General features: G+C 42.2%; 1 protein-coding gene and 1 pseudogene across 1 annotated transcript; both read left to right on the forward strand.

The window, feature by feature from the left end:
* Positions 1–1,731: 1,731 nt before the first annotated feature.
* On the forward strand, positions 1,732–12,244 carry LOC121577738 (annotated as a pseudogene).
* Positions 12,245–17,380: 5,136 nt separating this feature from the next.
* LOC121577737 (ubiquitin thioesterase OTU1) lies at positions 17,381–21,932 on the forward strand. The gene is made up of 3 exons (XM_041891584.2): positions 17,381–17,451; positions 18,133–18,356; positions 18,479–21,932. The coding sequence occupies exons 2-3, from the start codon at positions 18,149–18,151 to the stop codon at positions 19,174–19,176; spliced, it is 906 nt and encodes a 301-aa protein (XP_041747518.1). The 5' UTR covers positions 17,381–17,451; positions 18,133–18,148; the 3' UTR covers positions 19,177–21,932.
* The last annotated feature ends 357 nt before the right edge of the window (positions 21,933–22,289 follow it).

Raw genomic sequence — 22,289 nt, forward strand, 5'->3', positions numbered from 1 at the left:
GCAGAACTTAATATTTGGTACAGAAACCTTTGTTTGCAATTACAGAGATCATACGTTTCCTGTAGGTCTTGACCAGGTTTGCACACACTGCAGCAGGGATTTTGGCCCACTCCTCCATACAGACCTTCTCCAAATCCTTCAGGTTTCGGGGCTGTCGCTGGGCAATACGGACTTTCAGCCCCCCCAAAGATTTTCTATTGGGTTCAGGCCCATCCATCCTCCCCTCAATACGGTGCAGTCGTCCTGTCCCCTTTGCAGAAAAGCATCCCCAAAGAATGATGTTTCCACCTCCATGCTTCACGGTTGGGATGGTGTTCTTGGGGTTGTACTCATCCTTCTTCTTCCTCCAAACACGGCGAGTGGAGTTTAGACCAAAAAGCTCTATTTTTGTCTCATCAGACCACATTACCTTCTCCCATTCCTCCTCTGGATCACCCAGATGGTCATTGGCAAACTTCAGACGGGCCTGGACATGCGCTGGCTTGAGCAGGGGGACCTTGCATGCGCTGCAGGATTTTAATCCATGACGGCGTAGTGTGTTACTAATGGTTTTCTTTGAGACTGTGGTCCCAGCTCTCTTCAGGTCATTGACCAGGTCCTGCCATGTAGTTCTGGGCTGATCCCTCACCTTCCTCATGATCATTGATGCCCCACGAGGTGAGATCTTGCATGGAGCCCCAGACCGAGGGTGTTTGACCGTCATCTTGAACTTCTTCCATTTTCGAATAATTGCGCCAACAGTTGTTGCCTTCACACCAAGCTGCTTGCCTATTGTCCTGTAGCCCATCCCAGCCTTGTGCAGGTCTACAATTTTATCCCTGATGTCCTTACACAGCTCTCTGGTCTTGGCCATTGTGGAGAGGTTGGAGTCTGTTTGATTGAGTGTGTGGACAGGTGTCTTTTATACAGGTAACGAGTTCAAACAGGTGCAGTTAATACAGGTAATGAGCGGAGAACAGGAGAGCTTCTTAAAGAAAAACTAACAGGTCTGTGAGAGCCGGAATTCTTACTGGTTGGTAGGTGATCAAATACTTATGTCATGCAATAAAATGCTAATTAATTACTTAAAAATCATACAATGTGATTTTCTGGATGTTTGTTTTAGATTCCGTCTCTCACAGTTGAAGTGTACCTATGATAAAAATTACAGACCTCTACATGCTTTGTAAGTAGGAAAACCTGCCAAATCGGCAGTGTATCAAATACTTGTTCTCCCCACTGTATTACCTCAATTACCTCGACTAACCGGTGCCCCCAAACATTGACTCTGTACCAGTACCCCCTGTATATAACCTCCCTACTGGGCTTGTAAGTAAGCATTTCACTGTAATGTCTACACCTGTTGTATTTGGCGCATGTGGCAAATAACATTTGATTTGATTCAGCATAGTGGCTGTGAAGATCAGATGGCAGTCTCCCTCACTTTGCTGTGTTACAATGTGCTTGAAGGCTGTGGACAGAATATAAAAGTAGCCTAATTACATAACAACAATATGTAAAGTCATATACCATTACTTTGTAATTTATTTTTAAGTTAATATCAGACTCCTATTACTTAATGTATTTCAATTTTTTAAATGCTTTAAAATGTTATACCGGTACATCAACTTTAATTTAATTGAATATTGTTCAAATAGTGAATAAATTAGTAATTCTTATTAAGGAAATAGACATGAAAATGTTATGACTTACTAAGAAATGAAATACTAAAATACTAGGCCTAAACCTACTGCTAGAATAAATCAACCTTGTGTTTCAGATTGTCTGGGGCCATACCCTTCTAGAGCCTTTGGAAACCTGGCACAACAAGGACACAACTTCACCATGTCAGCAACCATTCAGAGAAAGACTGGCTTGGCCAACTCTGCCGAAGCCAAGAAAACAGAGCTCAGGAATGAATGAGAAGAAATGTTGTAAGTACTGATAAGCCTCCCAGAGAAAATCTTCAATGCAGGAGAGCTGTACACAGGCAGGGTCATGGGCAGGACGGCAACAATTCCTCTGCAGTCTGCATGATTGCCTCAGGTTGTTTTGACTGGCACAGAATGAGTCTGCAGGTGTTGTTTTGTTTTGGCTTTATCTCCGAAAGTTTTGCCAGTTATGAATTAAAGCTGTCCCTATGCCTGAGATGCAACACATGTAGCTGATGCACACATTCTCAAGCAAATTATTTTAAAAGGAATACATGTGCATCAATAATATTGTGAGAGATTAGTCTTCTCTGAAAATTATTCCATTGGGCATAATTTTGACAAATTATTCATTCTCTTTCCACATATTTTTATCATGCATATTATATTGAAATATGATTATAATTAGCCCATATTCTGTACAGTATTCAGCCTATCTGCAGTCCTGTTGCATCCGTAATTGATATGAGAATAGCAAACTATGGCTTGCCAGTGCACTTTGATCTATCCCTTTTCATCTGAGTATACAGTACATGGGAAATCAAGGACAATAAATTAATCCAGTTATGTTTGATCCCACCAACCAACCACTTTGATAGTTAAATTGTTTTGCCTTATCTAGTGTATCTCATTTCATTGTCAGGGCTGTGTATAATTTGTAGGTACAGTGAGGGGAAAAAATATTTGATCCCCTGCTGATTTTGTACGTTTGCCCACTGACAAAGAAACGATCAGTCTATAATTTTAATGGTAGGTTTATTTGAACAGTGAGAGACCGAATAACAACAAAAATATCCAGAAAAACGCATGTCAAAAATGTTATAAATTGATTTGCATTTTAATGAGGGAAATAAGTATTTGAGCCCCTCTCAATCAGAAAGATTTCTGGCTCCCAGGTGTCTTTTATACAGGTAACGAGCTGAGATTAGGAGCACACTCTTAAAGGGAGTGCTCCTAATCTCAGCTTGTTACCTGTATAAAAGACACCGGTCCACAGAAGCAATCAATCAATCAGATTCCAAACTCTCCACCATGGCCAAGACCAAAGAGCTCTCCAAGGATGTCAGGGACAGAATTGTAGATCTACACAAGGCTGGAATGGGCTACAAGACAATCGCCAAGCAGCTTGGTGAGAAGGTGACAACAGTTGGTGCGATTATTTGCAAATGGAAAAAACACAAAAGACCTGTCAATTTCCCTCGGCCTGGGGCTCCATGCAAGATCTCACCTCGTGGAGTTGCAATGATCATGAGAACGGTGAGGAATCAGCCCAGAACTACACGGGAGGATCTTGTCAATGATTTCAAGGCAGCTGGGACCATAGTCACCAAGAAAACAATTGGTAACACACTACGCCGTGAAGGACTGAAATCCTGCAGCGCCCGCAAGGTCCCCCTGCTCAAGAAAGCACATATACAGGGCCGTCTGAAGTTTGCCAATGAACATCTGAATGATTCAGAGGAGAACTGGGTGAAAGTGTTGTGGTCAGATGAGACCAAAATCGAGCTCTTTGGCATCAACTCAACTCGCCGTGTTTGGAGGAGGAGGATGCTGCCTATGACCCCAAGAACACCATCCCCACCGTCAAACATGGAGGTGGCAACATTATGCTTTGGGGGTGTTTTTCTGCTAAGGGGACAGGACAACTTCACCGCATCAAAGGGACGATAGACGGGGCCATGTACCGTCAAATATTGGGTGAGAACCTCCTTCCCTCAGCCAGGGCATTGAAAATGGGTCGTGGATGGGTATTCCAGCATGACAATGACCCAAAACACACGGCCAAGGCAACAAAGGAGTGGCTCAAGAAGAAGCACATTAAGGTCCTGGAGTGGCCTAGCCAGTCTCCAGACCTTAATCCCATAGAAAATCTGTGGAGGGAGCTGAAGGTTCGAGTTGCCAAACGTCAGCCTCGAAACCTTAATGACTTGGAGAAGATCTGCAAAGAGGAGTGGGACAAAATCCCTCCTGAGATGTGGGCAAACCTGGTGGCCAACTACAAGAAACGTTTGACCTCTGTGATTGCCAACAAGGGTTTTGCCACCAAGTACTAAGTCAGTTTGCAGAGGGGTCAAATACTTATTTCCCTCATTAAAATGCAAATCAATTTATAACATTTTTGACATGCGTTTTTCTGGATTTTTATGTTGTTATTCTGTCTCTCACTGTTCAAATAAACCTACCATTAAAATTATACACTGATCATTTCTTTGTCAGTGGGCAAACGTACAAAATCAGCAGGGGATCAAATACTTTTTTCCCTCACTGTATACTGCATAGACAGCATACAGTAGTATCTGATCTAGTCCAATGCTAATGCACTATAGTATGTCTGTCTGTCTTTCTGTTCAGCATGGGCATCCTACATGACAAACTCTCCCACAGATATGTCTAAGAAACTGACACGATACCTCAACTGGATAGAGGTGCCAACCAAAGGTGAGTGGGGAAAGACAGCCTCTCTACAACTTCACTTTTGAAGACATTAGACATGTCCCTTTAAGTCTTCCATTATGACAGACTATTGACTATTAACCCTCTAGTTTTTTTGATATCTTTAAATAAGCACTTCACTCAACTTTAAATCACAAGTGTATTGTGGCCTACAAAGGTACCTTCATTAATTAGGTAACTGTCAAGTTTTAAATCAAAGTTTTAAAGCTCCTGAGAACTGAGACGCCCCATGTTGAATAGGATCCTACTTTAAACCAGTCCCATTTCTATGATAGGAGACAATAGACCATGTAGACACTGATACGCTAGTCATAACTCTATTGTTGATGCCATTTTGTTCATTTTGTAGTGTTTAACTTGGGTGTCTACCGCCGAGAGGCCGTCAAAGCTTACAAGTCCTAGGACTTCTTCAGGCACAACAACAAAGAAGCCATGGAAATAAGGAAGTAAGTTACATTTGTTTTATTCATGCAGTGATATGCATGAATCATACTGAAAAAGCAGTCACAACTGCGTTGCACACTTGAGTTCACATATGAGAGCCAAAGTTTTGTATGAATGGTAACATGCAAGAAAAAAACGTTCATTAATCAAGTATTGTGTCTCCTTCAGCATGGTCAGATCTGAGTCAATTTCATTACTCCAGCAGTACACCAGGTTCTCTCCTGCTTGATTTCACAGGTTTACTTTGCATCCTTGGCTGCTGTGTCAATGGCTAATGAGTTTCTGAATCAACACACTGTCTGCTGTGCAAGCAGTTATTCATTGTACAAAAGACCCATATTCTATTAACAGAATACAGTGCATTCAGAAAGTATTCAGACCCCTTCCCATTTTAGAAATGGTGTTACGTTACAGCCTTATTCTAAAATTGATTGAATTAAAAATGTTCCTCATCAATCTACAACCAATACCCCATAATGACAAAGCGAAAACAGGTTTTTAGATTTTTTTGCAAATGTATAAAAAAAGAAAAACCTTATTTTATTCAGACCCTTTGCTAAGAGACTCGAAATTGAGCTCAGGTGCATCCTGTTTCCATTGATCATCCTTGAGATGTTTCTACAACTTGATTGGAGTCCACCTGTGGTAAATTCAATTGATTGGACATGATTTGGAAAGGCACACACCTGTCTAAGGTCCCACAGTTGACAGTGCATGTCAGAGCAAAAACCAACCAATGAGGTCAAAGGAATTGTCCGTAGCGCTCCGAGACAGGATTGTGTCGAGGCACAGATCTGGGGAAGGGTACCAAAAAATTTCTCCAGCATTGAAGGTCCCCAAGAACACAGTGGCCTCCATCATTCTTAAATGGAAGAAGTTTGGAACCACCAAGACTCTTCCTAGAGCTGGCCTGCCCGGCCAAACTGAGCAATTGGGGGAGAAGGGCCTTGGTCAGGGAGGTGACCAAGAACCCGATGGTCACTCTGACAGAGCTCCAGAGTTCCTCTGTGGAGATGGATGCACCTTCCTGAAGGACAACCATCTCTGCAGCACTCCACCAATCAGGCCTTTATGGTAGAGTGGCTAAACGGAAGCCACTCCTCAGTAAAAGGCACATGACAGCCCGCTTGGAGTTTGCCAAAGGGCACCTAAAGGACTCTCAGACCATGAGAAACAAGATTATGTGGTCTGATAAAACCAATATTGAACTCTTTGGCCTGAATGCCAAGTGTCACGTCTGGAGGAAACCAGGTCATCCCTACAGTGAAGCATGGTGGTGGCAGCATCATGCTGTGGGGATGTTTTTCAGCGGCAGGGACTGGGAGACTAGTCAGGATTGAGGGAAAGATGGACGGAGCAAAGTACAGAGAGATCCTTGATGAAAACCTTCTCCAGAGCGCTCAGGACCTCAGACTGGGGTGAATGTTCACCTTCTAACAGGACAACGACGCTAAGCACACAGCCAAGATGACGAAGGAGTGGCTTCGGGACAAGTCTCTGAATGTCCTTGAGTAGCCCAGCCAGAGCCCGGACTTGAACCCGAACATCTCTGGAGAGACCTGAAAATAGCTGTGCAGCGATGCTCCCCAACCAACCTGACAGAGCTTGAGAGCACACACACACATACACACATACACACACACACCAGTTGCGGGATTCAAACTGAAATGTGCTTAGCTTTTCATAGTAATTTGTGGTGGATTACTATTTTCCAACTAGCTGAACGTTTTCTAAGCAAGCACAAAAATGTATCCAGTATAATTACTGAATGAGACGTACATCTGAATAGGCTCAGAAAGTGAATGTAGTAGTCTGTGTAGAGAATTGCCCTTTATGGACCTGTAAACAGCTGTAAGGCTCTTGACATCACAGAATGCTGATCTAAATACACTGCTGCTGCTGTCCCTCTTCTGCTCATATGAGCCTTGCAAAATGTTGAATCGGTATGTTCCGTCACTGTTCTGTCAGTCTGTCAGTGTTACTATTCAGGTGTCGGTACAGAAGAAAGATTGGCATACAGTATATAATTCTGGTCTACTGGCCCGCTTACCTTACAATCAAACATGAAATGAGCAAACAAATGATACAGGCGCCTTTAAGATAAAGTATATAATAAAAAAAGTATAGTTGTCTGAGTTTGGATTGCATACCTGCTCCCTTTGCTGCAGACCCACTGTTGAGCCCTTTGATGCAGACAACTGTAATTGTATTTCCCTCTCCTCTCCCACAGACAGTGTGCCCTGGTAGCCCTGGAGGATGTGAAGGGATATCTAACTGAAGAAGGTGGACAAATTGCTCTATGGCATTTACTCTCTCATTTTGGTTCCTTTTTGTCTGCTCGATATATTTGATGTTTATCCACCAGTTTTGTGATGTTTGCTTTGCTTTGATTAGGTATTTGATGCAACAAACACGACAAGGCAGAGGAGAGACCTCATTCTTGATTTTGGGAAAGAGAATGCGTTCAAGGTAACATGCAATGTGCTACATTGCCAAATATATTTTTGTGTTAGAATTGTATCTCCATACAACATTACTCTGTATTATGGACAGCCATTTAATATTGAGATTCATCTGATAGTGTGTGGTCATGTGACTCTGCATCCAGCCCTGTGGTGAGGCAGTATATTGTTGTAGTTTAGTCTGAGCTATTGTCTTTCCAACAGGTGTTCTTTGTGGAGTCAGTGTGTGACAACCCAGAAGTCATTGCTGCTAATATTCTGGTATGTTCCGATGTCGCCATGTGGGATTGTAGTGCTTTACTATGACCCCAGGCCAGGGTCAAAACTATAACATATCTATACACTGACTATATCCCTGCTATGTGACAACTCTCATTCTTTCTTTGCCCACATTCTAATGTGTTATATCTCTATACAGGAGGTGAAGGTATCCAGTCCAGACTACACAGAGAGACACAGAGAGAGAGTGATGGATGACTTTCTCAAATGCATAGAGTGCTATAAGGTTACATACCAACCTTTGGATCCCGATGATTATGACAAGTAAGAATGACCAAAGCATATTGTCTATCTCAGTGTGTTGCATTTGAATAGGAGATTGCCAGGGGGGCTCCCTAGCCTTTTGGGGGCCCTAAGCTAGATTTGGTTGGGGGTCCCCCACCTCGTGGCAAAATATTTTAGTGGCCCCCCTCTTGATTTTTTAAAAAGTTAATTTCCTACAATTCTACTCTTTTTGTCATTACTTATGCCATGTTAATATGATATCTGAGTGAGAGCGACTAACTAAATCAATCAGGGCCCCCTGGAGGTCAGGGCACGTGCCCTGCGTGCCCGGTCGGTATTCGGCCATGATTACTACAAGTTTAGATAGCTGGCTAGACTAACTACCAATCTAAAAATTGTTAGCTGACATGGCGGAGTGACTGATCATGTGTTGTTATACCTAGTAGGTGATAACAGTAGTTCTCCAGAATTCCTGTAAATTTGCTGCGACAGTTCAGATGTAAGCCACCAGGTGGAGACAGAATACAGACAGACAATTGTGTTACTGTGTGTCCCGTAGGGACCTATCCTTCATCAAGGTGGAGAATGTGGGCCGGCGCCTCCTGGTGAACCGGGTGCAGGACTACATCCAGGGTAAGATAGTGTTCCACCTCATGATTTCACCTCGTATCCAAGTCCACTCTCACTCCCTCTACCTGTGCAGGCATGGAGAGAGCAATCGCAACACGGAGGGCCGTATCGGCGGCGACTCAGAACTCTCCCCAGGAGGAAAACAGGTACTGTATGTGTCTTGTGTGCCATAAGGGTTAGGCCCAGTCTAGAGAAAGCAGTCAGCATGACACTGACCCCTGTATTTGAGTCAGTGGACCCTACCAGTTTCTATTTCGATTTAGTTACAGCTAATGGAAAATACTAATTAAAGCTCCTGTACTTTGAATTTGAGCAAACACTGGTAATCTGATCATGTAATTATTATGTACTCTTAAATAGTTAATAAAAAGTACCCTGATGGATGGGCCTGTTATTGACACTAATCTCGCTTCACTAGTTTTACTTTCTCCTTTGCCCATTCTGGTCCAGTTTGCTCATGCCTTGCACGGCTTCATTGAGGAGCACAAACTGTCTGACTTGAAAGTATGGACTAGCCAGCTGAGACGCACCACCCAGACTGCTGAGGAGCTGATTGTGCCCTACGAACAGTGGAAGATCCTCAATGAGATCAATGCTGTCAGTACTGACTTTACCTCTGATCTCTCACCTATCACAGGTCTAACATAATGAATACCATGATGGTTTAATTTAAGTAGACACCTTTTGTGATGAAAATGAACTTGTTCTGTTATAAAGGACTTGTAATATTCATTGTTTGTATAATAATTTAGATTTATCATTACCTGGCAACTCAACTGACAAGTGACATTTTCCAGAGTTCTCTCTTTCCTGTCTGTTAGGGTGTGTGAGGATATGACCTATGATACAATCCATAAATCATTCCCAGAGGAGTTTGCCCTGAGGGACCAGCACAAGTACCGCTACCCAGGGAGAGAGGTAAAGTCCTACCTTCTTACCACTTTTATGGGAGTTACCACTTTTATGGGGCCCTACTCTTGGTAGGATGAGGGATCACTAAGGCTCAGTATGTCCCCTCTCCCTCCCTGTAGTCCTACCAGGACCTGGTGCAGCGGTTAGAGCCTGTCATCATGGAGCTAGAGAGACAGGGCAACGTGCTGGTCATCTGTCACCAGGCTGTCATGCGCTGCCTGCTAGCCTACTTCCTGGACAAGAGTGCAGGTGGGTGAGCACACACTGCACAGTACACTTTTACTGACAGTTTCACAAACACCAGAGGTAATTGACACTTTGTTTGGACTATTTTTGTCTTTCATAGATGACCTGCCCTACCTGAAATGTCCACTGCACACAGTGCTCAAGCTCACCCCTGTTGCATATGGTAAGTCTTTTGCAGAACAAATTGTTCTGACAATTATTTTATGCATGTTCACATCTGAGTTCCTGTTCCTCTGTCACCACTTGTCGTTTGTATGGCAATTAGGAACGGGTCACATCAATTTCTCTGCAACTTTCCCCAGGCTGTAAAGTGGAAATGTTGTACCTTAACGTGAAGGCAGTGAACACACATCGCGACCGACCACTTGTAAGTAACATTGCATGTTATCCTCAGTGGCAAGGTTCTGCTCTGTCTGCTCACATATCACATGCTTCATGGAACATATTCTTGGTTATTTTTCCTCTTTAACCAAAGTAGCTCAAGCTAGAGTATGTCTGGTTAATTGAGTAGTTAGTGTGACTTTATATTTAACTTGGAGGAAGCTATGACTGATCACGTTTCCCTGCTTGCAAACACCGCCACCAATGCTCCGGCCCCCTTTAATAACTTGTTTTGTTGTTGTGGTGGTTGGTCAAGGAAAACAATTGTTTGATTGCTGTGTTTTGGGGAATTGTCCCAGTAACGCTGGGTGTGCCCGGGTCTCTTTCTTTAATGCACCTGGTGTTTCCCCATCTCCAACCAGGATAAGGTCCCGAGGGACCCAGCTCCCATCCTGCTCCGGTGGAATAGTTATACCCCCCTGTCCAGTCACGATCAGTTCAACCGGCCCTGGCTCACCGAGATGCCAGAGGGGATGCTGCAGCAAAGCCAAGTTAGTGTCAGAAATTGGCGCCCACTTAATTAATCACTCTGTCACCTCCCTCTTCCCACCTGCCACCCCCACCCCAAGCCAATCACTCTTTATCCTTAGCATCCCCTCACTCTTAAATCCCCTTGATAATCCAGACATGTTGTGGTCTTGTTGGTGGCTTCTCCTCTTTGTGTTATGTCTGTCTCTCCCACAACATCAGCTGTTTGTCTTGCATGGCCTCCCCTTTTCTTCATAGGCTGAAGAATATGTATAGCACTATTCCTTTCCCAAACAAACTGCACCACTTACCTCTTTTACTCATTTACGTCTTCTGAATACCATTCCAGAAGATACACAGTTAAAACGTCTTCCAGTAACCAGGTGTTATACTTTAGTCACTTAAATCCATATGGTGATCTTAGGAGAAGCATGCTCTGTACAACAATTAGCTTCAGAGCTCAATACCACACAAGGGCGTTAAATATAGACATGTTGATGTTTTGAGATGCATATTCAAAGGTGCTTGTTGTGGTGTTGGTTCACTTTGGTTTGTTGTGAGTTCAGTGCTATAGCTAGTCTCCCAATTTCTGTCTCTTCCTTTTCTCCCTCCCTGTCTGTCTGTGTCGTTACAGCCTTGGATAGGAAGCTGTTGTCTGAGTATTTTAAAATAAATTCCTGCAGAACTCCTCCAGTTTCTGTTTAAGCAATAAGGCCCAAGGGGGTGTGGTATATGGCCAATATACCACAGCTAAGGGCTGTTCTTAAGTACGACGCAACGCGGAGTGCCTGGAGATAGCCCTTAGCCATATATTGGCCATATACCACAAACCCCAGAGGTGCCTTATTGATATTATAAACTGGTTAGCAACATAATTATAACAGTAAACAAGTACTTTTGCTTCAAACCCATGGTATATTGTCTGATATACCACGTCTTTCAGCCAATCAGCATTCAGGGTGCTAATTACCCAGTTTATAATTTCACTTATTCACGAGACGTAATCTCAAACAATGGGTTATGTATCACCTTTAACCAATATCACCATTCAGTATGCTGTATCATCATTTTCAGTTACTGATAGCACTAATCATTTTGTTCCCTCTTTGTATTATAATGATGATGGTGTATCATGAGAAACATTTTCCCTAGCAGAGATGTCTGTTCATTGGTTTTTCTGAAGCAAAACACTAGTAGTAATGCTTTTAAGACTATGATTAATCAGACTGCTCCAACACGTGTTAAGACAGAGATAGGAAAAGAGACCCAGGAATATTATATTAATCATGTCTGTTCTATTTGAAGGACTCCTTGTGTGAAGGAATCGACTATGACAGCCAAGAAGAAACAAGTGGCTGTTTCCGCTTCTGAGTGACTAAGAAGTCACCTTCATGTTCAGCTGGTGCCTCAGTCTCTCCCTATGGCCCTGAACATTGAAGCTCTCATCATTCTCTCCTCCATGTCCCTCTGACCGTCCACATCATCATTCCTCTGCATGCCAAACCTCTGGAACAACTAGTGGAATACTGTAAAAAAAAAAAAAAAACACCTCTTGCATGTATGCCAATAGAAATCGAACATGATCCTAAAAACAACGCCTGTTACTAGTCTTAGGATGTAATGCCTTGTGTGTATCAGAGACCCTCTATGTCTTGTTGAATATAGATGGCAGCATGTTATGGTATCATGTAATCATTTCCCACTACTGTAGCTTAGAACATTCTTGCCAATTATTAGATACATCCTCATTAGCCATCACATATTTTTGATATTGTGCTCATATATGGTCGGTGTGTAACCAGTTACAATAATAAATAAATATATATAATTTTAGATTAGAAGTTAGTCCAGTGCTCTTAAAAATGAAGTTATTGTATGCTGAAGTTGTGTAAATGAATTTATTTTTCTGTCAATTATTTACTCTGTCTTTGGGAACATAAGGGAGAAACAAATAGAAATGTTAACATGGTATAAGAAAAGTACTACGGTCATAGTTATCATAGTGTAGCTTCAAGACCTTTCTTGTGAAATTCTAGCTGAATTGTCCCTTTGATTCTATTAATGGTTGAGCAAATGTTTTAAATGTTTTACACAATAGTTGTTTTTTAAGCAACTCAAAGCTTATTTGAGACCCTTGCCTTTTAAACAATTATCACAGACATGCCACTATTAATAAATGTGTCTTGTTAGCCATTAACACTGAAAACAAAATTGTGCAAATATCCCATATTTTAACAAATGCTCTGAGATACTTGAAGGAAATGTTTGACATGGTCAAGGTGTGACAAAGTAATGTTTTTATGATCACACAATATTTATAGGATGTTGATATTTAGAATACCAAAAGAAGAACGTTTATTAGATGTTGAGATGTCGCGTGTTTGTATAAATGTGTAGCATTTTGCTGTGTTTGGAGTTTGTATTGTGGTGAATGTTTTTCATTAATCACCTGCATAAAGTGAAATGAGGAGCTTTATGGAAATTTGCACTGGAAGCAACTAGGGGTACACAATATCCTTTTAATGAAGATAAAAGTTGAGCTATTACGCACACCCAATTTTTCTAATGACTGTGAACTAGAGGGTCACATTTATTAATGATGTGAGTTATTTCCTGTGCCTTTTGGGGCATGTTGAAAGCCTTACTGAAAACTCATCTGTTCTGTGCATACTAAATATGTGTATAATCATACACATGAAGGTTCCAAAGAAATGTCAAGAGGTGTGACTATATATTTGATAGTTTTCCAAGGATAGCTTGCTCTGCTCAAGAATGTACTGTATTCAATACCCGGCTGCAGCATTATCCACGTGAATTTTAACATGCAAAATGTTGCCTGTTGATATGGACTTCATTGCATCAATCAGCTAGTTTAGCATTGTTGAATTGTATTTAAGACGTTTCTCCAGTAATTGTATTAAAGAGTCAATAAAGATATAAAACAGGTGTAATTGATCTCTCCTTTTTGTGTGTGAGTTTTGGGGAAGGAGGAGGTGGCAGGTTTCAAGTTCATTCCCTACTCTTTGTACAGCTCAAGATAACTATTAAGCACTACACACACAACTCATGTAATGTCACTTCAATTGCATTATCAGAATTGAAACTATATGAGGCTTTAATATGTCACTGTAATTTGTATTTCACAGAAGTATACTTGACAAAATAAACACAATGGCCAGTTTATTAGGTGCACCACCCCATTCACAAAAATGGTTTGCTCCTACAGACAGTGAGTCACGTGGCCATGGCTTGCTATATAAAGCAGGCAGACGGGCATCGAGGCATACAGTTACTGTTCGATTGAACATTAGAATGGTCAAAATGAGGGACCTAATTTACTTTGAGTGTGGTATGAGTGTCGGTGCCAGGCGTCCCGGTTCCAGTATCTCAGAAATGTCCGGCCTCCTGGGATTTTCACGCACGACAGTGTCTAGGGTTTACCAAGAATGGTGCGACAAACAAAAAACATCCAGTCAGCGGCAGTCCTGTGGGCGAAAAAAAGCTTGTTGATGAGGGAGGTCGATGGAGAATTGCAAGAATCGTGCAAGCTAACAGCGGGCCACAAACAGGCAAATAACGGCTCAGTACAACAGTGGTGTGCAGAATGGCATCTCAGAATGCACAACTCGTCGGTCCTTGTCACGGATGGGCTATTGCAGCAGACGACCACACCAGGTTCCACTCCTATTAGCTAAAAACAAGAAGTGGCTCCAGTGGGCACGCAATCGAGGAGTAGAAAAACATCGCCTGGTCCGACAAATCCTGGTTCGTGGTGCGTAATGCTGATGGCAGAGTCAGGATTTGGCGTAAACAGCACGCGTCCATGGCCCCATCCTGTCTGGTGTCAATGGTACAGGCTGGTGGCAGTGGTGTAATGGTGTGGGGAAGGTTTTCCTGGAACACATTAGGTCCCTTGATACCAATTGAGCAACGTTTCCATTCCCTGAAGAATTCAGGCTGTTCTGGAGGCAAAGCGGGGTCCGACCTGGTACTAGATGGGTGTACTTAATAAACGGGCCTCTGCGTCTATGTCATAGAGTTAACATTTATTTTTAAAAGAGATTGGGTATCATAGCTGGATCCATCCACAATTTCCACAATGGAAATAAGTCTCTGACTTTTTAGTGATATTCCTGTCACGTTTTAGAAATGTTAAACTGTGTGAATGTGGCTGCGTTTTTTTCACTAATTCACTAATCTGATATGTTTTCACTAATTGGTATTTTGATGAATCAGATCAGCTCTGAAAAAGATCTGGTGTGAAAAGATCTGATGTGATTGGTCAAAAGACCAATTAGTGGAACAAATATCAGAATTGGGCTGCCTGTGTAATCGTAGCCTATGTGTTCTCAACGTCAACAAAACGAAAGAGCTGATCGTGGACTTCAGGAGACAGCAGTGGAGAAGGTAAAAAGCTTAAAGTTCCTCGGCGTACACATCACTAACAATCTGAAATGGTCCACCCACACAGACAGTGTGGTGAAGAAGGTGCAACAGCGTCTTTTCAACCTCAGGAGGCTGAAGAAATGTGTCTTGGCCCCTAGACCCTCACAAGCTTCTACAGAACCACCATTGAGAGCATCCTGTCTGGCCGTATCACCGCCTGGTATGGCAACTGCACTGTCCGCAACGGCAGGGCTCTCCAGAGGGTGATGCGGTCTGCCCAACGCATCCCCGGGGGTACACTGCCTGCCCTCCAGGACACCTACAGCACCCGGTGTCACAGGAAGGCCAAGAAGATCATCAAGGACCTCATCCACCCAAGCCACAGCCTGTTCACCCCGCTAACATCTAGAAGGTGAGGTCAGTATGGGTGCATCAAAGCTGGGACCGAGAGACTGAAAAACAGCTTCTATCTCAAGGCCATGAGACTGTTAAATAGTCACAACTAGCCGGCCTTCGCCCAGTACCCTGCCCTGAACTTTAGTCACTGTCACTAGCCAGCTACCACTCGGTTACTCAACCCTGCACCTTAGAGGCTGCTACCCTATGTACATAGCCATGGAACACTTTAATAATGGAACACTGGTCACTTTAATGTTTACATACTGTTTTACCCACTTCATATGTACTGTATATAATGTATTCTAGTCAAGGCCTATCCTATTTAACTATTGCTGTACACTATTCTACCCTAAGTATTCTTCAAAAAGTTTTAGAACACCTACTCATTCAAGGGTTTTTCTTTATTCTTACTATTTTCTACATTGTAGAATAATAATGAAGACATCAAAACTATGAAATGACACATATGGAATCGTGTATCAACCAAAAAAGTGTTTAACAAATCAAAATGTATTTTATGTTTGAGATTCTTCAAATAGCCAACCCTTTGCCTTGATGACAGCTTTGCACACTCTTGGCATTCTCTCAACCAGCTTCACCTGGAATGCTTTTCCAACAGTCATGAAGGAGTTGCCACATTTGTTGAGCACTTGTTGGCTGCTTTTCCTCCACTCTGCGGTCCGACTCATCCCAAACCATCTCAATTTGGTTGAGGTCTGGGGATTGTGGAGACCAGGTCATCTGATGCAGCACTCCATCACTCTCCTTCTTGGTAAAATAGCCCTTACACAGCCTGGACGTGTGTTGGGTCATTGTCCTGTTGAAAAACAAATGATAGTCCCACTAATCCCAAACCAGATGGGATGGCGTATCGCTGCAGAATGCTGTGGTAGCCATGCTGGTTACGTGTGCCTTGAATTCTAAATAAATCACAGACAGTGTCACCAGCAAAGCACCCCCACACCATAACACCACCTCCTCCATGCTTTACGGTGGGAAATACACATGCGGAGATTATCCGTTCACCCACACCGCGTCTCACAAAGCCACAGGGGTTGGAACCAAAAATCCAGACCAAAGGACACATTTCCACTAGTCTAATGTCCATTGCTCGTGTTTCTTGGCCCAAGCAAGTCGCTTTTTCTTATTGGTGTCCTTTAGTAGTGTTTTTTTTGCAGCAATTCGACCATGAAGGCCTGATTCACATAGTCTCCTCTGGACAGTTGATGTTGAAGTCTGTGAAGCATTTATTTGGGCTGCAATTTCTGAAGCTGGTAACTCTAATGAACTTATCCTCTGCAGCAGAGGTAACTCTGGGTCTTCCATTCCTGTGGCGGTCCTCATGAGAGCCAGTTTTATCATAGCGCTTGATGGTTTTTACGACTGCACTTTTTCTGTATTGACTGACCTTCATGTCTTAAAGTAATGATGGACTGTCGTTTCTCTTTGCTTATTTGAGCTGTTCTTGCCATAATATGGACTTGGTCTTTTACCAAATAGGGCTATCTTCTGTATACCCCCCTTGTCACAACACAACTGATTGGCTCAAATGCATTAAGAAGGAAAGAAATTCCACAAATTAACTTTTAAGAAGGCACAACTGTTAATTGAAATGCATTCCAGGTGACTACCTCATGAAGCTGGTTGAGAGAATGCCAAGAGTGTGCAAAGCTGTCATCAAGGCAAAGGGTGGCTATTTGAAGAATCTCAAATAGAAAATAGATTTTGATTTGTTTAACCCTTTTTTGGTTACTACATGATTCCATGTGAATTATTTCATAGTTTTGATGTTTTCACTACTATTCTACAATGTAAAGATAAAGAAAAACCCTTGAATTAGTAGGTGTGTCCAAACTTTTGACTGGTAGTGTATATACATATATACTCGCACTATGACATTGCTCATCCTAATATTTATATATTTCTTAATTCCATTCTTTTACTTTTTAGATTGTGTGTATTGTTAGATATTACTGCACTGTTGGAGCTAGGAACACAAGCATTTCCCTACACCCGCGATAACATCTACTAAAGAGTGTATGTGTATGCAACCAATACAATTTTATTTTATTTTATTTTTAACTGGCAAATAAAATGAATCAATTCCCTCTTCTGGCCAGAAGGAAACAAAGCTTGTGTACACGTCATATTTGTGTGTTGTAAAAACGTTACGAACGACACAGTTTTGACGTTGTACACATTAGAGACTGTCATTTGATATTTATTGTCCGCGGCAGGGGAACAATTTTCATCAGGTAAGCAAATGAATAATGGTCCAATTATTAATTAAACAGGTTCATTACCTAGCATTGATATCTATGAAGCTAGTTATATAAAGTGAGTCTGCAATCTCGTTAGTCAGTTAGTGTAAAGTACCATAACAGTTTAGCCAGCTAACGTTAGCCAGCTAGCTAGCTCAGTAGCTGTTTGCTAGCTAACGGAAGCTAGTTGTCAAGGTAGCTAGCTAACTACCACTCAACATCAATTCATCAATTATATTGCTCATTCATAAATATTTGTGTTTGTGTGTAGCAAGACAGTTTGAGTTTACCATTTTCATTGAAGCCAGATAGCCAGCTCGTCTCGTATTGTAGCTAGCAGAAGAATAAACTGTCCATAACATGCTAGCTAGCTTGCTATCTGGTGATTGTGCTGCTAAAACAGAAATACTCTTGGGAGTGGCAGAACAAAGAAATAGTTGCAGTCAGTTGTTTTGCTCGCACTGCTGTGATCAGCAGTTTAGCCACATGTTTAGCTCCACCAAAGTGTCATCAGCATGGTGTGACATGAAACAAATAATATTTTCATTAGAAATGTAAGTAATGTCTAGCTACAAGGTTCCTTGGCCTGAATAAACAAGCATACACTTCACAGGCATGTAGGCGACTTACAACAGAAGATGTTCCCTTGTTGAATGGTGTTTTTTCCACCCACAGTTTAAGGACACCCAGGATGTTGCGTCTGCGTTGTAAGACCAAAAATGGGAGCCACATAATGCAGGGCCTGACCCACCAGTCCAGTGTGCAGGAGCTGAAGAACAAGGTAGAGGAGCTGACTGGTATCCCCTGTGATGTACAGAAGATCATGGTTGGCTACCCTCCCTCCAGCTTGGACCTCCGAAACGGAGACGCTCACATCAGGGGCTACCCTATCAAATCAGGTAGGCTATGATGTCTCACTCTTCTCACTTGAATCAATCAAATGTTACATTCACACAGCTGGATAGACTTCACCCTGCTATGTCATGGCTGCATTTTATTCAGAAAATGACATTTGTTACAGGAGACACTCTCATTGTTGAGGAGAAGAACAAGGTAAAGACCCAGACAACAAATTCAGCTGTAACCAAGGGACCCCGCCTGGAGTCTCCCCCGGTGCTGGCCAGACGGGTTGTTCCAGCAGACAACTCCTGCCTGTTCACCAGTGTCTCCTATGTGGTAGAGGGGGGGGTATACGACCCAGCTTGTGCCCCTGAGATGCGAGGTCTCATCACCCAGATTGTGTCCAGCAACCCCATGGCTTACTCTGAGGCGGTGTTGGGAAAGACCAACGAGGAGTACTGCACCTGGATCCGACGTGACGACACTTGGGGCGGAGCCATCGAGGTGTCCATTCTGTCTAAGTTCCACCAGTGTGAGATCTGTGTAGTGGACACGCAGACGGTGCGTGTGGATAGATTTGGTGAGGACGCTGGCTACCACAAACGCGTGCTGCTCATCTACGACGGCATCCACTACGACCCACTGCAAAAGGAGACGCCCGGCTCCGATACTCCGCCCCAGACCATCTTCTCCACCACAGACGACATCATCCTGGCCCAGGCCCTGGAGCTGGCGGACGAGGCGCGAAGGAAGCGGCAGTTCACGGATGTCAACCGCTTTGCCCTGCGCTGCCTGGTGTGTCAGACAGGCCTAGTAGGACAGAAGGAGGCCCGGGAACATGCCAAGGAGACAGGCCATGCCAACTTTGGAGAGGTGTGAGTCAGAGCACTTCCTCACAACCACCACGAACCCGCATGGCCCCATATCTTACAACTCTGTGTGTCTGTACGATCCTCTACCTCACTTGATCCAGCATCAGACACCGTGTTCAGTCTTACCCGTTCAGTGTTACAACTACAGCTGTCAGCTCAGAGACTACTTTATTGCAAGGTTATGAGCTCATAAAAAATATTCTGTACAATTGTTTTGGGGACATTTTTAGTCTCACCCAACACACAGTGGGTAATTGTTCATTGAAGTGTTGTTCAGTTTGTCAACACTAATGGAGCAGAAAACTTTTTTAACAAAACTGGAGATGCCTGGAAATGCCTTACTTTGACAGTTTTAACTTGTGGCACAATAGAATAGACTCTCCAGTACTACCACAGAAATCAGAAATATTTTTCCAGGGCCATTGTGGCATGATACACGTTTGGTTTTACACATCAATGACAATATTAATTAAAGGTTTTTGTTTGTGGATGCCTCACCAGTACTTGAAAAAACAGTGAAAACTGTTGCAAAATATCAAATATAAACCCAGTAACTTGGTAGAAAAGCTGTTCTTTCATTGTTTTGCAGTGGCAATGTCTTTAATATTAGATAATAGCAGAGTTTAGCTAGATTCCTTATAGGTCAATACAATACCCTAAATTCTTCAATGGTGCTGTGACAAGCCTATTTTCCTGATGTAGGCTATTACTGAATTATTTATTTTATTTTATGCAGTGTGAGGTGTCTGCATCTTGGTGTGGAACATTAACATTTCATGCAATTATTATTATACCATGGCACTTTGCCATTAAAAGGCCATGATGCCATTACCCATAGTGGGATTGGTTTTTGTTTATTATTTTTTGTGTAGTTTATATGCCATTATTATTTTCCTGAACAAGACATTTTAATTGTTGTATTTTGGACCTTTTAATCTTGGAATTGATGGATGAATAGACTTTATGATATGTAAATCTAAGGGATGAATCCTTATACATTTGCAGTTCAGGTACTGTCTAAACAATGTGCTTTGCATCTCAACATTCACTTCATGATCGTGTTTTTCGTTTTCATCTCCCATTACCCTCACTCATATTGTTGGACTATTGTGAGGACCACCAAGTGATGCCATAGTTGTAATGTTGATCTATGTATGTTAAATCTAAATGCATGTCAGAGGAAGACTGTGACTCTTTATTATACTTTCACCAATGAAAGCCACCACGGGCTTGCTCTTGCCTGGAAACCCGACGTTGCATTGAATTCTACGTCGGGCAGAAATGAGCGTTTGAATCAGGAACGTTTCTTCTCATGACCTCTACAAGCCAGAATGTTGAATAAAATAATATTTTAATGTACTTTACTGGTTGTCCGTGTGGTTGGTCCTTTTGGCAGTAGGAATGTGAGACTATATTCCACAGGAAATTATAATTACATTAACTTTTCAAAGCGCTGGTAGTGCGTTCAGATTTCTATCACCTGAAGCATGCGCAACAAGATAAAAATGCATGTACAAGACGCATGCATACTTGCCGAGCTTGTGCATGCTTCAGGTGATAGAAATCTGAAAGCACTACAAGTGCTTTGAAAAGTTTGTAATTATACTTTCTTGTGGATATATTGTCTCACATTCATACCGCCAAAAGGGCAAATCGCACCGACAACCGGTGCGAACATTTTGGCTTGTAGAGGTCGTGATAGGAAACTTTCCTGATTCAAACGGTTTCTAGGCAACCCTTGCTCTTGAAATGGAGTGGAGAAGACGTTGAGATAGTTGATCCCTTTAAACATGAATTCTGACTTTTCTTCAAGTGGTTGGTGTTGTTACTGCCAAAAATAATCCTGGCATTATTTTTGTTGGCAGAGACTAATGTGATGGTGAAAGGCTGGTGATTTGTTATTTTTCCCATCAGACTACTAATGCAGTCTAAAAGCGCTCACACATCTATTCCCATTTTTCTAAACAAAATATTTAATTTAGCTTTTGTCAGCTTGTCATAAACAGATACCAAAGTGTCCCTTTCAGAAAACTCTTGTGACTTGTTATTTATAGAAAATCTTGTCTTACAATTAAATACTCTGGGTCAGGGCCGAGTTTGTGTGGTAGCCTATACTGCCCTACAAAGGCAAAACGCAGTAACTACGAAGTTGGTCAAAAATCTTTGATCTGTTGTAATGGCCAGGTATGTTTTCTGATTAATGTGGTATTTAGTTTCCTGACACAAGAACAAGCCAATTCATCAGAATATATCATGGCGTATCAGAAATTGCTATCTGTCTAGACAGAAAAAGACTGAAGTCAGTTTTTGCAGTAAGAAAAATACGTAGTTACTGCATTTTGCCTTTGTAGGGCAGTATATGTTGCCCTGTTCTTGCTTGGACTTTCCAAAGCCTTTGGCGTGTAAGAGGTATGGGTCTGGGGCATGGTTTTAGTGCAGGGCTCTCCAACCCTGTTCCTGGAGAGCTACCCTCCTGTGTGTTTTCACTCCAAGCCCAGTTATAACTAACCTGATTTCAGTTTATCAACTAGCTAATTATTGAAATCAGATTAGAGTTGGAGTGAAAACCTACAGGACAATAGCTCTCCAGGAACAGGGTTGGAGAGCCCTGTTCTATTGGGTGTTGATGTGACTCAAATATGACTTCTCCCACGTTCCATTACATGGATGTTTAAGGACACGTTCAATGAATGTTGCACACAAGGCACTACAGAGAAACTAGGTTTACTTGATTTTTCACAATAAAAGTCACCATTTAGGAGATTATTTGAGTGAATGTGTTTTTGTATTTGGTTTCAGATTCTAATGTGCTTTAAGCCTGCAAATTGATACCGTATTGTCAACCAATGAAAGATCTCTCTTCGCAATAGTACCGCTGCCATTCACTGTTAACCTTCTGAAATGTAGGCTACTCTGTTCTAACAGTGTATGAGGATCTCTGTTGGGATTAGGCTTTAGTTTAATGTTTTAAAGCATATCTCTCTGATGGGAGAATGTAATGTGGAGCTCTATGACAGTAACCCTAGACACCATCATCAGTAACTGAATACAGTAATGCATAAATCTGTTTTCCTTATGATAAACTACACAATGCAGATGGGATTAATTAGCAGGATGTCA

The sequence above is a fragment of the Coregonus clupeaformis genome, chromosome 12, assembly GCF_020615455.1.
Source record: "Coregonus clupeaformis isolate EN_2021a chromosome 12, ASM2061545v1, whole genome shotgun sequence".
Lineage (NCBI taxonomy): Eukaryota > Metazoa > Chordata > Actinopteri > Salmoniformes > Salmonidae > Coregonus > Coregonus clupeaformis.

Coding starts and splice junctions, on each gene's coding strand:
- LOC121577737 (XM_041891584.2), top strand. CDS start 18,149: ATGTTGCGTCTGCGTTGTAAGACCAAAAATGGGAGCCACATAATGCAG. Junction 18,357..18,478: donor GGGCTACCCTATCAAATCAG/GTAGGCTATGAT, acceptor CATTTGTTACAG/GAGACACTCTCATTGTTGAG.